This window comes from Mustela nigripes, chromosome 8 (genome assembly GCF_022355385.1).
Source record: "Mustela nigripes isolate SB6536 chromosome 8, MUSNIG.SB6536, whole genome shotgun sequence".
NCBI classification, from domain to species: domain Eukaryota; kingdom Metazoa; phylum Chordata; class Mammalia; order Carnivora; family Mustelidae; genus Mustela; species Mustela nigripes.
This window is the reverse complement of record NC_081564.1, coordinates 39,708,728-39,725,014: the sequence shown is the minus strand read 5'-3', so window position 1 is coordinate 39,725,014 and position 16,287 is coordinate 39,708,728. Positions and strand designations below refer to the sequence as shown.

Here is a 16,287-nt window from a genome sequence, read left to right as displayed (position 1 = left end):
GAGCAGATCCTCTAAGGAAAGTTTATGTTTATTTATCATCTCTCTCCTATCAATAATGTTCCCTCTACTTCCTCCAATCTCCACTTTACTGGAGGTAGTTGATTACCAAATAATGTTAGGAGGTTGCTAAAAATGGGGAAAAAATTAAGATTAATTAATTAATCAATTAATTAAGAGATTGCTCTTTTTAATTTGTGAGTTTAAGATAAACAAGTGAAGACTGTGAGCTTTAAATTTTTTTTTCTGTAATACTGTCTTGACTGAGAAGTTTTACTAAAAAGCCAGTGCACTTATTTTTATCTGGGAGCATTTATACCATATAAGTTAATATATTCTTTGTGCCCAGTGATGTCAATAAAGGATTTGTTGGTTTACTGTGTTATGAAATAATTGTTAAATTTTGAGGTGGAAAAAATGTTGGCATGTTCATCTTTTAATATGACTTTGTGTTGGAGAATGTAAAAAATAATGACAGCTTAACTTAAATTTCATATTAGATTGATTTGCAGATACCATAGAAATCCAGAAGTTTTTAAAACAAACTGATTTCTCACTTTGTTAGAGATATCATTATATGTAGATAAGGCTGTAAAAATATCATTGAATATATAAGATTTCTAAAATTTCCTAATTAATTCTTGACCTACCTTCCTCCAACAGGATCTGAAGTGGATAAAGGGAACTGATTTAACACTAACATAAGTGGAAAAAAATATGTAAATGTTATATTAACATACACATCTACTCTCTCTTTAATCTTTACATGATATATTGTTATCATTCTTATTTTATAAATGAAGAAACAAATCCTGAAACATTAAATTACATGCCAGTACTAATGTAATGCCCTTTCAAAGGGCAGATTTGTATTTATAAACATTTGATTTTGGATACTGATTTTTTCCACTTTTTCCCAGATAATTTTACAACTAAGAGCTAAGGCTACAGATTGTTTATTAAAGAGTATTCTTTAAAGTAGATACTGTTTGATGGGTAGACAATTAATGTGATTAGGAGTAAAGTACAATGATATGTTTGCATTTGGAAGCTGTCATCAATTTTTTAAATTCAGGCTTTTAATAAACTTCAGCAGATTGGAATATAGTCAGCTATAGCCATGTAAACTTTGTGATGGTCAAGCATTTTAATCAAACTAGTCTCAAGGGTATCTTTTTAAAAAAATCAAGTCCTATCTGAAATACATTTTTAATTTTTTCCCCATTTTTAGCAACCTCCTAACATTATTTGGTAATCAACTACCTCCAGTAAAGTGGAGATTGGAGGAAGTAGAGGGAACATTATTGATAGGAGAGAGATGATAAATCAGCTTTACCTTATCGCTGGTCTGTTCTCTACCATCTTCTTTTCTTTTTTTTAACTTTTAAAATCTGACCGATTAGATTGGAACTTTTATCAGGTTTCTTGCTAGACAATGTGTTTCCTTTGATATGTTCAGTATTAATAAGGTCAACAGGCAGATTCCCAGAATTAAATAAGCCTTACATAAATGAAGGAAAAAACAAGAGGTGTTTTAAACAAGTTAGACAGTGAAGATTATCAGCGACTAGTCTATTTAAGGAGCAGTAGAAAGCTGTGGTAGAGTGCTGACAATTGACAGAAGAGATAAACTATAAACAGCCAATACTACATCTGAGAACCTCAGATAAACTTTACTTCCTTCGAAGTCGTTCTGATATATAACTTTCAGGAATGTGTTAGAAGCTAGTAATGTCAAAGGCTTTCCCTCCTTTATTATATTGTTGATAATTTCTGTAAGAGATAATCACTTGTAACAATATAATTGACTTTCAAAAGTTTAATTGGTGAAAGAAGCTGTTTTTAACTAGAACAGAGATAAATTAAATAATCATTTAATAAGTGTACAAGTAGTAATTACATCATTAGACAGATTTGTTTAAGTACTTCTTAAAATATTTTTATTTTAGTCCATTCCAGTGATTAATGGAAGAGAACTACAGAATCCACTCATTGTTCAACTTTGTGACCAGTGGGATAATCCAGCACCTGTATCACAGGTTAAAATAAGTCTCATGAAAGCCAATAATTTAAAGGTAAGTTTAAACATCCTTTACATAATTTTCATCCACCTAGAATTTTGGGTTTCATTGTCATGATAATGTTGTTAGATGTCATATTTTTTGACAGACAGAGATCACAAGTAGGCAGAGAGGCAGGCAGAGAGAGAGGAGGAAGCAGGCTCTCTGCCGAGCAGAGAGCCCGATGTAGGGCTCAATCCCAGGACTCTGGGATCATGACCTGAGCCAAAGGCAGAGGCTTTAAACCACTGAGCCACCCAGGCGCCCCTAGATGTCATATTTTTTAAAATACAGTCTTCTATAACCTTTATTATTGCTTATTTTAAATCTTAAAAAATTTTCATAATTATTTTGAGGAAGTCAAGTTTATATCTTTTAAGCAGTGTAACAAGGGGCAACAACCTACAATTATGATTGAGTGGTTATTCTACAATACTAATAATATTTGGATTTCAGATTAGGATGAATAGATAATACTGAGAAGATGAGTAAAGACAAATATAATGAATGACCTGCAGGATGGGTTAAGGAACAGGTATTATTTGGGAAACTTACAAGTTAAGGGTAAAAGTTAAAAGAAAAGTTATGTGAGTACTTTTCTTCTAACATATCTTATTGAGAGCTACCAGGACCGGAGCAAAGCTGCTAGACTTAAACTGACTTGTATTCTGGAGTATGGGGCAAGTGTGAATATGGCCATGTAACATTTGGGGGCAAACATACTGCTTGATACTAAGAAGTCCAAGATTACTACCTGTTTACATGAGCACTGGGGTAGCCAGCTGTTGAGGTTCTAGTGGGGACTTTGGGTGCCTCATACAGAATTGGAGGGCCTTCCTGTGAGGGGAAATGAGAGAAGCTGCCCATTGCAAAGTTATGTTTTGACACAGTTTGTCTTGTTGAAGGAAATTAATTTGTCCCAGTCAGGTTGTTCCCAGGTAACACAGAATTCTCTGGGGTTATATTCAGCTAGGCTTAAATATGCTTCTACGAACATTTTATAATTTCAGTGGATGAAAACAGTTGATATTATGTAAATATGCAGTTCTTTAAAAGTAATCCATTAGTTCAGTAAGAATTCTAAAAGGGATTTCCAGGACCTGACAAGTTGATCTTAAATGTCGTATGGAAGATTAAGGTGCCAAAGATAGCTTGTAATCCACATGGACTTGTTTTCATAGTAATCAGGATCAGACATCTTAAAGTCTGTTTTTTAAAAAAAAAAAGGCAATGATATTGCTTGCTATTTAACCTGAAATAGAAGGCTTGCTTCTCTGCCTTGGTAACAAGAATTTATGACCCAGATGGAAGAAATACTTTGCAAAAGACACATTGAGAGACAAGAGGATAGATAGGATAGGTACAAATATAGGATTTTTTATTCTGTCATTTTGATTACTCACTTTTGCCTTTTGCTTTTTGTTTGTTTGCATGTGGCATAATTACCTATTTTTTAGGATAGGTACAAATATAGGATTTTTTATTCTGTCATTTTGATTACTCACTTTTGCCTTTTGCTTTTTGTTTGTTTGCATGTGGCATAATTACCTATTTTTTAGGTTCTATTAAGCAGAAATGGGAATTAGGCTTAGGAGAGAGTCTGATACTCTGCTACAACTGTTTACAAATTCACTTTTGTTCTTATTGTTTGCTTCTAGAAGAGTTAAACTGATTATTTTCTACCACAAAAAAGAATATTATTCTAGTTTCTAGAGAAGCATTTGTAGAAGACTGAGAGATTCTTCTAACTGATGATTAGTACCATTGATTCTTAATTATTTGAAAGTGAGCTTGGTTTTCTCTAAGAGGGTCACACTGCAACAGAGATAGAAGGAGCATATCTGAGTATAAGTAAAGAGAAAGATGAAATAAAAATGGGCATGGTATTATGATTTCTTGACTTAAATGTATATTTATGTTTATTTCACCTGTGCCATTCCCCACAATCCCCAGTTTTAGAACGTAGCTTCAGTGTTTGTATAACCAAACCTCACTTGAAATACCAGTGTTATTGAAAGAGTGAACTTTGGTGTATTTCTTAAAAACTGAAATACACCAAATTGTAGTTTAATTGATGAAGCTGAGTGATGATTGTCCTTTGAGTTATATAATTACTCAATGTGTAAATAATCATATTATTTATGTAATTATTTATAAATGAGTTATGTAATTACTATAATTACATATAGTATAAATTATAAATTACATATAATATATAATATAATATAACGATAGATAAATAACAATATATGAATATAAAAATATATAAATTATAAATATTACAATTACTATAAATGTGTTATGTAATTACTCAATATGTAAATAATTACATTATTTCTCTAGTTCAGATTAGGAAATTAAAGATTATAGAAGTATGTGCAAATATAATTTTTAAAATAGTATTGGAAGAAAAGAACATCGTAATAGAGGAAAAGAAATCGATCTCTAGAATTTTCTAATTAACTGTTTTGTTTTGTTTTGTTTTGTTTTTAGCTCACTCCTTCAAACCAACAGCATAAAACAGATGAAAGGGGCAGGGCTAATTTGGGAGTGTTCAGTGTTTATGCTCCTAGGTAAGAACCAAAAGTTTGATAGTTATTAGTATTACAGAGATTGATTTTTCTTATTCCTTGAAGTTAAGAGTAATAATTAGCCTTCTATTTAGTGTTAGAAAATGTAACTAAACAGGAATAGAGAGGTTTTTTTAAATGAGTTAAGCTTTGTATAAACTGTCTTAGAATTTTTAAGTTATAATTAATGTAATTTGACTTCTTTATCTCTTTTTTTCCCCCTTGTTAGAGGAGAACATATGATGCAGGTTAGAGCCATCTATAACAAGAATATCATAGAAGGACCTATAATTAAGTTAATGATTCTTCCAGATCCTGAAAAACCTATTCGTCTCAATGTTAAGTATGACAAGGATGCTTCCTTTTTAGCAGGGAGTATTTTCACTGGTGAGTAAGTCACAAATCTCAAATTAATTTGTAATGATAATTTGCTTTTTACATTAATGTAATAAATTATCCTAGATGTTCAGCATGATAAAAAAGCAAACCTGCAATAGTCTTTTAAATGGCAAAGAAAGTACATTTGACTTAGCTTTGTCTTCTTTCATCTCTATGTCCTACATTCCCTTAATGGTCAAGAATAAACTGAAAGTTTCTTCATAAACTGAGAACCTGTTCTAATTGAGTTTGTGTTTGTCCATTCATTGGATTGTGAAATTCTGCAAAAAAGACATGAACTGCTAAATGACAAGAACTTTGTGGGCTCTACTAAATAGATTGTAATGTCATCTTCAACCAAATAGAGCCAGGATTGCTTAACTTAATTTGGACGAAAATACATCACATCAGAATTTATGATTAAAGATATTTCAGACCAAAAAATGTTTCCTAAATATCTGCTATGTCCAGGCACTATAATATTGGGCTCTTAGTTCCAATAATGTATATGACAGTTTCCAGTGAGTTCTGTCTAATGCAGGAGACACTTAAGTAAGCAAAAAATTTTAGTGGGATGTGGCCAGGTGCCAAGTCAATAGGAAATGGTATTTATTACAGGTAATTTTCTTGAAGACCTCTATTTCCCTAAATGGATGCATACCTATACATAGTTACAAGCAGACCAAAAAATTTAGATTAGAAAATAAACCATTTTTAATAAGTTACATATATATATAGCCTTTATACTCATAATTTTAAATGTTTTAGGAGATAAGACCTGTTTCCTGTGATTAAAAAATTATATCCATCATATGGGTGCCTAATGAATGTTAAACATAAGGGAAATACTATATGTAATAATAGTTTAGCTGCTGTATGCTGTTGAAAAGCATAAGACAAAATAAACACTGTGTTCTCAGAATACGTAAAGCATAAGGATTTATGACCAATTGCCTTTACTGTAGGTTGCTGAGTATCCACAGTCTAACCTTTTTGGTCTTGCTTAGTAGGCCTTGCATCTTTGCAGACTGAAAATAAGACAAGGGAATAATAATAGCAAAGATGTGTGTGTTAGATTTCTGGAGGAGATGTAACACTAAAGAGAGTTGTTTATCATGACTAGTATGTTTTTATAGACAGATTATTGTGGAATGCTGATTACTGAAGTTTTGTTTTCTTCAGAATCTCATTAATATTTAAACAAGATGTACATTTTAAGACATAGGATTATTTAACCAAATCTATTAAGTGAACTAGAAAATAATTTTTTAATATTCACCATGACAGATTTTATGATTACTGTTATTTCTGAAGATGACAGTATCATTAAAAATATTAATCCAGCACGTATTTCCATGAAAATGTGGCAGCTGTCTAACAGTGGGAACCGACCACCAGCAAATGTGAGTTCTGGAAAGCATTGTAGAAGTTAAAAGTAGCTCTTACATTTAACCTAAAATTAAATGTAACTTAATGTAAAAATGCACTGTGCATATGCTGGAGAAATAGACATTAACCTACTTCATCACTTGAAATTTTAAAAATATATCAGAATCTATCTCAAAATTAAGTGTTGATGCCTTTAAAAAAGAGTAGACTACATTGTGATATTTCTTAAAATTTTTTAAAGGTATTTTACATTTTAAAATTATCCAAAGGATAGTGGCATAGGGCAAAAAGCCGTGAATACCACTAAGAGATAATAGAGTAAATGAGATAGTAAAGAGATATGATTGATAGATTTACAGGACAGAGAAGGGAGGATAGCGTGACGAGAACACTTTGAGGGTCTAAAGCAGCACAGTCCAATAGAAATAGAATACATGTCACACACATGATACTTATATTTTTCTAGTAGCTACATTAAAAATGTAAAAAGAAAATAAAATTAATTTTAATGTAGTTTTAACCTAACATCAAATTAACATTTCAGCATGTATTCAGTATTTAAAATTTATTAAATAAATTAAATAAACACATAAAAGATTGTAAAATGAGATTTTACATTTGTTTATGTTATCTGTTCTTTAAAATTTCCTGTGTATTTAGATCTCTTTGAATCAGATATATTTCAAGTGCTCAGTAGTCACATGGAGCTATTTTCACTACCATCTTGGACTGTGTAGATCTAAAATAATTCTCAAATTTAAAACTAAACCATATCAGAATGTCTTAATTTAACAGTGCCCTTCAGGATTTATGATTCATTTCAATTATGTGTTTAGGAAACTAGCTTCCTAAATTTATACTGTCCCTTTAAGCTGCAGTTAACTTAAAACTATGTCACCACCATGGAGATCTATTGTGTGCCCTTTAATAATGGTATGTCATCATGTATTCACACTATTGAACCTTAAACTGTATTGTAGGAATGTATCCATATAGGTGTATGTGTATGTATTTGTAAATCTGGATGTGATCTGTATTTGCATTTGGTGAAGGTAATACTAGTTTTCATCCTGAATATACTATGTTAAATGTGATTTCTCCCTCCCCACCTTCTCCCCTACTTCCCTTTCTAGGCAGAAACATTTAGTTGCAATAAAATAAAAGATAATGACAAGGAAGATGGCTGCTTCTACTTCAGGTAATTCTTAAATCATTTCATATTTTTATGCATAATTTGTTACAAAGTGATTTCGGGCTTATGGTGTTTGCTCAACTTGGGAAAAGTAATTTGTGACTGAAAAGAAATTATTCTTCATATCTCTTAATTTTTCTCAGGAAGTATTTTGAGAAAATATGTATTTTATTTGTAAGCTTTGTAAAATGATTTGGGGAAAGACTGTTGTGATATTTTATATTAGCTTTAAGAACTATGAAAGCCATCCAAAAAAATTACGTTATGTTGTCAGACCACTTTATAATATGTTATTATATAGGAGAGTTCTGTAGTTCAAAACTTAAATGTTATAAAGTGTAAAACAAATTGAACTAGTTTTTTTTTATAAAGTGTAAAACAAATAGAACTAGTTTTTTTATATACTAGTTTTTTAGTTTTTTTACTTACATTACTTTGAATTGAATTCACTGGAATTGTTGCTTCTGTGTTCCGGACCTCTACTTCAAAATATGAAGGTTGCTTTGAATAAACTATGTCCAAGATTTCTTTCATTTATTTTTTAAACATTGGGGTACAGATGGCCCTTCTTTTCACTACATCTGTATCTTTGGGGTAAATACCCAGTCGTGCAATGGCAGGGTCATAGGGAAGTTCTATTTTTAATTTCTTGAGGAATCTCCACACTGTTCTCCAAAGAGGCTGCACCAACTTGCCTTCCCACCAGCAGTGCAAGAGGGTTCCCCTTTCTCCACATCCCATCCAACACATGTTTCCTGTCTTGTTGATTTTGGCCATTCTAACTGGTGTAAGGTGATATCTCAATGTGGTTTTAATTTGAATCTCCCTGATGGCTAGTGATGATGAACATTTTTTCATGTGTCTGATAGCCATTTGTATGTCTTCGTTGGAGAAGTCTCTGTTCATATCTTCTGCCCATTTTTTGATATGCTTGTCTGTTTTGTGTGTGTTGAGTTTGAGGAGTTCATTATAGATCCTGGATATCAACCTTTTGTCTGTACTGTCATTTGCAATTATCTTCTCCCATTCCGTGGGTTGCCTCTGTTTTTTTGACTGTTACCTTTGCTGTGCAGAAGCTTTTGATTTTGATGAAGTCCCAAAAGTTTATTTTTGCTTTTGTTTCCTTTGCCTTTGGAGACATATCTTGAAAGAAGTTGCTGTGGCTGATATTGAAGAGATTACTGCCTATGTTCTCCTCTACGATTCTGATGGATTCCTGTCTCACGTTGAGGTCTTTTATCCACTTTGAGTTTATCTTTGTGTACGGTGTAAGAGAATGGTCGAGTTTCATTCTTCTACATATAGCTGCCCAGTTTTCCCAGCACCATTTATTGAAGAGACTTTTTTCTACTGTATATTTTTTTCTGCTTTGTCGAAGATTATTTGCCCATAGAGTTGAGGGTCCATATCTAGGCTCTCTACTCTGTTCCACTGGTCTGTGTGTCTGTTTTTATGCCAGTACCATGCTGTCTTGGTGATCACAGCTTTGAAGTGGGAAATGTCCTTTTAACTTTGAAATTAAGTTTTGTTTCTTCAAATATATTGGTCTCTTAAATCTTGTAGAAAACAAGAGGTGCAATTATAAACATTGTTATAATAATACTAGCATTTATAATTGCCTGTGAATTTACCTTTATTGAGATCTTTGTTTCTCCATGTGGTTTCATGTTATTGTCAGTTCTTTCATCTCACTTTGTAGTATTTCCTTGAACATTTCTTACAGACCAGGTCTAGTGGTAATGAATTCCCTTGGCTTTTGTTTATCTGAGAATGTCTTAATTTCCCTCTCACTGTTGAAGATTGGTTTTGCTGGATATAGTATTCTTGGCTGAGGGTATATATGTTTTGAAGCATTTTGAATACATTGGTCCATTGCCTACTGCGTCCCCCCTGGCCTATTTGATGAGAAATCTGATTAGCTTCCTGAGAATCCCTTATATGTAATGATTAACTTCTCTCTCATCTCACTGCTTTTCATATTCTCTCTTTGTCTTTTAAATATTTGATAATAATGTGTGTTGGTATGTGTCTTTGAATTTATTTTACTTGGAATCTGTTGAGCATCTTCAATATTTATATTCATGTGTTTCATCAAACTTGGGAGATTTTCAGCCATTCTTCAAATATTCTCTCTTCCCCTGGTGAGAGGGGACCCTTGCTGGTGTCCCAAAGATCCCTGAGGTTCTGTTCCCTTTTATTCAGTCCTTTTTCCTTTCTGTTCCTCAGACTATAATATTCATTATCTTCAAGTTCACTAATTCTTTTTTCTTCCTGCTTAAATCTGCCTTTGAATACCTGTACTGAAATTTTCACTGAAGTTACTGTATTTTTCAGCTCCAAAATTTGTTTTTGGTTCCTTGTTAGGTTTTCTGTTTCTTTATTGATATTTCCATTTTTTTTTCTACATCACTTTTATTTTCTCCACATTTTCCTTCACTTCTTTGAGCATTTTTAAGATAGATGTTTGTTGTTGTTGTGTTGTTCTTGTTTTGAGAAAGAGTGCTTGAGTTAGGGGTTTGGAGCAGAAGGAGAGGGAGAGAAAGAATCTTAAAGCTCCATTATCACAACACTGAGATCATGACCTGAGCTGAAATCAAGAGTCAGAATCTTAACACACTAAACCATGCAGGCACCTTTAAGACAGGTTGGTTTTGTTTTGTTTTGTTTTGTTTTTTTAAGTCCTTGTCTAGTATATTTGCCATCAGGTGTCTGAAGAACAATTTTAGTTGACTTATGTTTTTACTTTGAATGGCCGTTTGTCTTGTGGCTTTTTGTTAAAAAATAGACATTTGTGTATATTAATGTGGTAGCACTGGAATTCAGATTCTCTGCCTCACCCAGGGTTTGCTAGGTTTAAAATTTTTTTTAATTGTTTTTCTGATTGTTATAAGCTCTTTGTCATGCATCAGCCTTAGGTGTAAACTTACCGTCTTCTCATGTCTTTTCTGACCCTTTCTCTGGATATGAGTAGTCACTTTCTTGTTTTCTCTATGCATGTGGTTGTTCAGTTCCTTTAATTTCTGGTTTCTAAAAAGGAAGAGGAGAAAGACAGAGTGCTAGCTCTTTAAGTCTCCTGGAAGTTACTTTAGCTGGAGGATGAGGACTTCAGCAGTGGGGACACTGCAGGAACAATGGCTATTTGCATTTTCATTTACTCCTCTGATCAGAAGCAGCAATCAGAGCACAGATCCCCAGTATTTGGTGGATAGGGTCCTTTTGCCCACCCTGGCTCCTGTAAGCTGTAAACACTGCTCCTGGGACATAGATCTGTGGGCCATGGGTCGGGAGGTAGGGAATGAGTAACTACTACTGTGTAAAAGCTAAAATTGATCAAAGTTAACTGCAACTTACTATCCAAGTTTTTAGTAACTTTCAGAGTTCCAAAATAGTTATATCAGACAGAGTCTGCCAGTATAGGTATTTTCCAGACAGGGACACAGGTACCTGGTGTTTTCTACTCCCTGGTCTTCCCAAAACCCTTCAAAATTTTCTTTTTAAAATTCTTTAGTGATCATTCAGTAGGGTCAACATGATTATTATATTAATATAAGGTTATATTAATATGTTCAGACTAACTGTACCAAAGAACTAGTTTGTTTTTTTAAAAACCTTTTAATCTTTCATAGACAGATGCTCTTTTCATTTAAAAAGAAAGAGATCTTCTCAGTGTGTACTTTTTGTTAAGGCAATGTCAGATAGCTATGTGTTTCTAAATACTCTGAGTTTTATTATCTTGTGACAGACAAGTAATGAAATATACCATCACTGTCCTTACTTTACGTTATGCTAACAATGCCTTAGGTCTTTAAGGTATACTCATGTTATTGCATGGGACTGATTTAGACATCCAAGAAAACATATACTGCCTTCCTTTCAGTACGTTAAATTATCTTTTAGTGTATAAATCTATTAAAATGTGTGATAATTGTGTAACATCCTTGTATTTCAAATATTTGTCTTAATTTAATCTTATTTTAGGATTCCAGGGTATCAGAAGGAACATTTAGGAAATCTTTTTTTTTTTTTCCTTAAAGATTTTATGTATTTATTTATTTGACAGAGCGAGCTCCCAAGTAGGCAGAGCAGCAGGCAGAGAGAGAAAGAGCGGGCCAAGCAGGGGAAGCGGGGGAAGCAGGCTCCCTACTGAGCAGAGAGCCCTATACAGGGCTCAATCCCAGGACCCTGAGACCATTATCTAAGCTGAAGGCAGAGGCTTAACCCACTGAGCCACCCAGGTGCCCCTAGGAAGTCTTTTAAAAATAGTTCTACATTTTAAAACTATAAAGAAGTAGCCGTTGGGCAACAATGTGTATATACCAAATGCCAATGAATTAGACACTTAAAATGGTTAATTTTATTTTATGTGAATTATACCTCAGTAAAAAGAAATCTTGGGGTGCACCTGGGTGGCACAGTCGTTAAGTGTCTGCTTTTGGCTCAGGTCATGATCCCAGGGTCCTGGGATTGAGCCCTTGGATAGGGCTCCTTGCTCAGCGGGAAGCCTGCTTCCCTTTCCCACTCCCCCTACTTCTGTTCTCTCTCTCCTGCTCTGTGTCTCTGTCAAATAAGTAAACTGCGCTGTCTCTCTGTCACTCTGTCACTCTCTCTTGGGGTGTCTAGGTGGCTGAGTTGGTTTTCATTTCAGCTCAGGTCATGATCTCAGGGCTATGCTATTAAGCCCCACATTAGGCTCCATGCTGGGTGGGGAGTTTGCTTGAAATTTTCTCTCCAATCTCCCTTGCCTTCTTCCCCTCTCCCAACTTGTATACACAGGTGCACTTGCTCTCTCTTGCTCTCGCTCTCAATAAATAAATAAAATTTCTAAAAAATGAAAATCTTAGCTGTGTAGGGGAATGGGCAGAATAGAGGATGGGGGTTACAGGGTGCAAACTTGAAGTTATAAATAAAACATGAGGATGCAATCTACAGTTTAGAGGATATGTTACTATGTAACAACTTTGTATGGTGACTGATGGTAGCAAGATTTATTGTGGTGATTACTTTCTAGTGTATATGAATGTTGAATTACTCTGTAGTATCCCTGAAACTAATATAATATTGTATGTCAGCTGTATTTCAATTTAAAAAAATAAAATTTTAGAAATGGTAAGTCAGAAGGAAGGATTTCTAAAAATCATATACACTGTCAGTTATACATGTGACATAATAAAATATATCTCCATATATCGGGTATATTTGAATGCATGAAAATATTTGAGTTCCTAATGCACGTCAGTCACTGTGTGTGGTGTTCTGCATGTAATCTCAATTTTTAAACCTTTTAAGAACAGAGAAAATTCATAAAGTTAATGTAGCCATCAAAAGAAATGAAATCTTGCCATTTGCCATGATGTGGATGGTATCGTGCTTAGCGAAATAAGTCAATTGGACAAAGACAACTATCATATGATCTCCCTGATATGAGGAAGTGGACAAGATGGGATTGGGAGGGAGACAAACCATAAGTGACTCTTAATCTCACAAAACAAACTGAGGGTTGCTGGGGGGAGGGGGGTTGGTGAAAAGGGGGTGGGGTTATGGACATTGGGGAGGGTATCTGCTGTGGTGAGTGCTGTGAAGTGTGTAAACCTGACAATTCACAGACCTGTACCCCTGGGAATAAAAATATATTATAGGTTTATAAAAAAAAATTCATAAAGTTAAAAAAACATGCAGTGTTTTGTGACTTTTCTCCCATAGTAAATTTCTGTGCGACCACTACTGAAGTCAGGAAATAAAAGATTGCCAATACAGGGGAAGCCCTACCTTGTGCCCCTCCCAGTCATTACCTGCTTCCTTCCATAGTAATTTGGTTATCATCCATCACCTTAAATAACTACGAATTTTTTTTTTCCTAATATTGGAAACTTTAAAGACTTACTCTCTTAGCAACTTTCAAACACGACAGTGTTGTTCACTGTAGTCACCATGCTGTATATTACTTGCCCAGGATTTATTTGTCCTTTAACTGAAACTTTGTACCTCTTGACCAGCTTTGATCATTTCCTCCATCTTGCCCATCTCCCAGTTCCTGCCTTTGGCAAGGAACACTCTGTTCTTTGTGTCTACGAATTTGAGTTTTTTAGATTCTACATATCAGTGAAATAATAGAGTATTTTTATATTTGCCTATCTAACATTTTTTTCCCTTTTTTAAAGTTTTAATTTTGTTAACATACAATGTCTCACTTCATTTAGCATGATACCTAGATAATATTTTGGATGGTATTGTAAACAGCATCCTTTAAAATTTTTTATTTTATGTTATTGGTTACAGAAATCTAGTCAATTTATATATATTAACATTGTAGTCAGCATCTCTGCTAGTCTCCTTAATTTCCAATTTTATTTATAGATTCTTTAGGATTTCAAAATATTTTCACATTCATGTCTGTGAATAATGATAGGTTGATTACTTTCTAGTCATTGTACATTTTCTCTTTTTTGCCATATTGCACTGGCTTGGACTTACAGTAAAATCTTAAATAGACACAAGAGTGATCATCCTGGGGTGCCTGGGTGGTTCCATGGGTTAAGTCTCTGCCTTCGGCTCAGGTCATGATCTCAGAGTCCTGGGATTGAGCTTCCCCTGTCTTTCTGCCTGCCTCTCTGCCTACTTGTGATTTCTCTCTCTTTCTCTCTCTCTTTCACTCTCTCTGTCAAATAAATAAATTTTTAAAAAGTCTAAAAAAAAAAAAAGATCATCCTAATTTCATTCCCAGTCCCCTGTTTTCATTGGTAGGTACGTTTATCAGACTGTTCCTTTCTAATCCTCAGCAAGAGAATTTCTTTTTTTTTTTTTTTTTTTTTAAAGATTTTATTTATTTATTTGACAGAGAGAAATCACAAGTAGGCAGAGAGGCAGGCAGAGAGAGATAGAGAGGAGGAAGCAGGCTCCCTGCTGAGCAGAGAGCCCGATGCGGGACTCGATCCCAGGACCCTGAGATCATGACCTGAGCCGAAGGCAGCGGCTTAACCACTGAGCCACCCAGGCGCCCAGCAAGAGAATTTCTATTTATTATGAATTGATATTAGATTTCATTGTCTATTGAGGGTAATATGTGATATTTTTCCTTTCTTTTTTGATGTGCTTAATTATATAGAACATTAATTTTCTGAATATTCATTCAGCCAGTCTTGCATTACTGGAGTAAACCCAGTTTTATCATGATACATAATAACCTCTTTTATGTATTGGTGGATTTGTTTTGCTAATTGTTTGGAATTTTTCTGTCTACATTAATGGTAAGGTTGCCTGCACTTTCCTATAGATTCTTTTTAGGTATGGTGTCTAGGTCATATATGCCTCACCGCAGTAACTGGGAAAATTGGTCCTTATATCTTGATTTATTTTCTGGATTTTGTGTGAGAGTTGTCATAATTTCTTCCTTAAATGTTTGGTAGATTTCATCTGTGAAGCCATCTGTGCCTGGAGTTGAGGGGAGGAAGGTTGTACTTATGAATGTAGTTTCTTCAAATTCGGTAGCTATATGATTATTTGTATTTCCTGAGTCCTCTTTGGTCAGTTTTGGTGACTTAAAATTTTCAATTTGTCAGTCTTACCTAAATTTTAAAAGTTGTTGTTCACAATTTATTTTGTCTGTAGGTAAGAATCTATAGTGGTCTCTCACTGTTAACGTTATTTTTACTTTTTTAAATTTTTTTTTAATTTGAGTGAGAGAGTGCAAGAGTGGGGAGAAGCAGACTCCCAGCTGAGTGGGGAGCTTGATTTGGGACTCAGTCCTGGGACTCCAGGATCTTGATCTGACCAAAGGCAGACACTTAACCAACTGAGCCACCCAGGCACCCTATTTGTACTTTTTGTTACTTGATTAATCTTACCAGGAGATGTAAGTTTTGTAGGTCTTTTCAAAGAACCAACTTCTTTCTTTTTAAAACTTCTTGAGATTTTTGCTTAATACATTTATTTTCGGCCTGTATATACTGTATGTATATGTGAATATATATACACATATACATAAATATGTATTTATATGTACATATATATGTATGTAGAGCTACAGATTTCCCAAGTTTTTTACCTTGTATTTTCATTATTACTTGGATCAAGGTGTTTTATAATTTCCATTGTAATTTCATCTTCTACCTATGACTATTTTTCAGAAGTATATTGTTTAATTTCTAAATTGTGGGATTTTCTTATTCTCTTTTTCTTATTGATTTCTTTTTTTTTTTTTTAAAGATTTTATTTATTTGACAGAGAGAGATCACAAGTAGGCAGAAAGGCAGGCAGAGAGAGAGAGAGGAGGAAGCAGGCTCCCTGCTGAGCAGAGAGCCCGATGCGGGGTCTCGATTCCAGGACCCTGAGATCATGACCTGAGCCGAAGGCAGTGGCTTAACCCACTGAGCCACCCAGGCGCCCTTCTTATTGATTTCTAGATTAATTCCGCGGTGGTCAGAGATCCTGCCTTGTATATTATCTTTCCCTTGAAACTAATGGATAATTGTTTTTCCCTTTGTGGAAAACAGTATGCGCATATGGTCAATTTTTGTAAATATTTTATGTATACTAGAAAATCACATAAACTGCCTGTAAAGTACAGTGTTATGCTAATTCAAAATTTAGTAATCATTGGGCGTCACTTTTCTGTATTTAAATTTTTCTATATATTTTAAATTTGTGTGCATGTGTACACACACACACACAAAATCTATATATTTATCTATCTATCTATTTATTT

At 34.0% G+C, this 16,287-nt stretch overlaps 1 protein-coding gene across 2 annotated transcripts in view; it reads left to right on the top strand.

Annotated features, from left to right (window-relative positions):
• Positions 1–16,287, top strand: part of SMCHD1 (structural maintenance of chromosomes flexible hinge domain containing 1) — a 147,081-nt gene that overhangs the window by 84,407 nt on the left and 46,387 nt on the right. For both annotated transcript variants that reach the window (XM_059409297.1, XM_059409296.1), the window contains 5 exons: positions 1,947–2,072; positions 4,551–4,630; positions 4,857–5,014; positions 6,293–6,408; positions 7,528–7,592. In XM_059409297.1, coding sequence (XP_059265280.1) covers positions 1,947–2,072; positions 4,551–4,630; positions 4,857–5,014; positions 6,293–6,408; positions 7,528–7,592 — 545 coding nt within the window. The remainder of the gene's footprint in view (positions 1–1,946; positions 2,073–4,550; positions 4,631–4,856; positions 5,015–6,292; positions 6,409–7,527; positions 7,593–16,287) is intronic.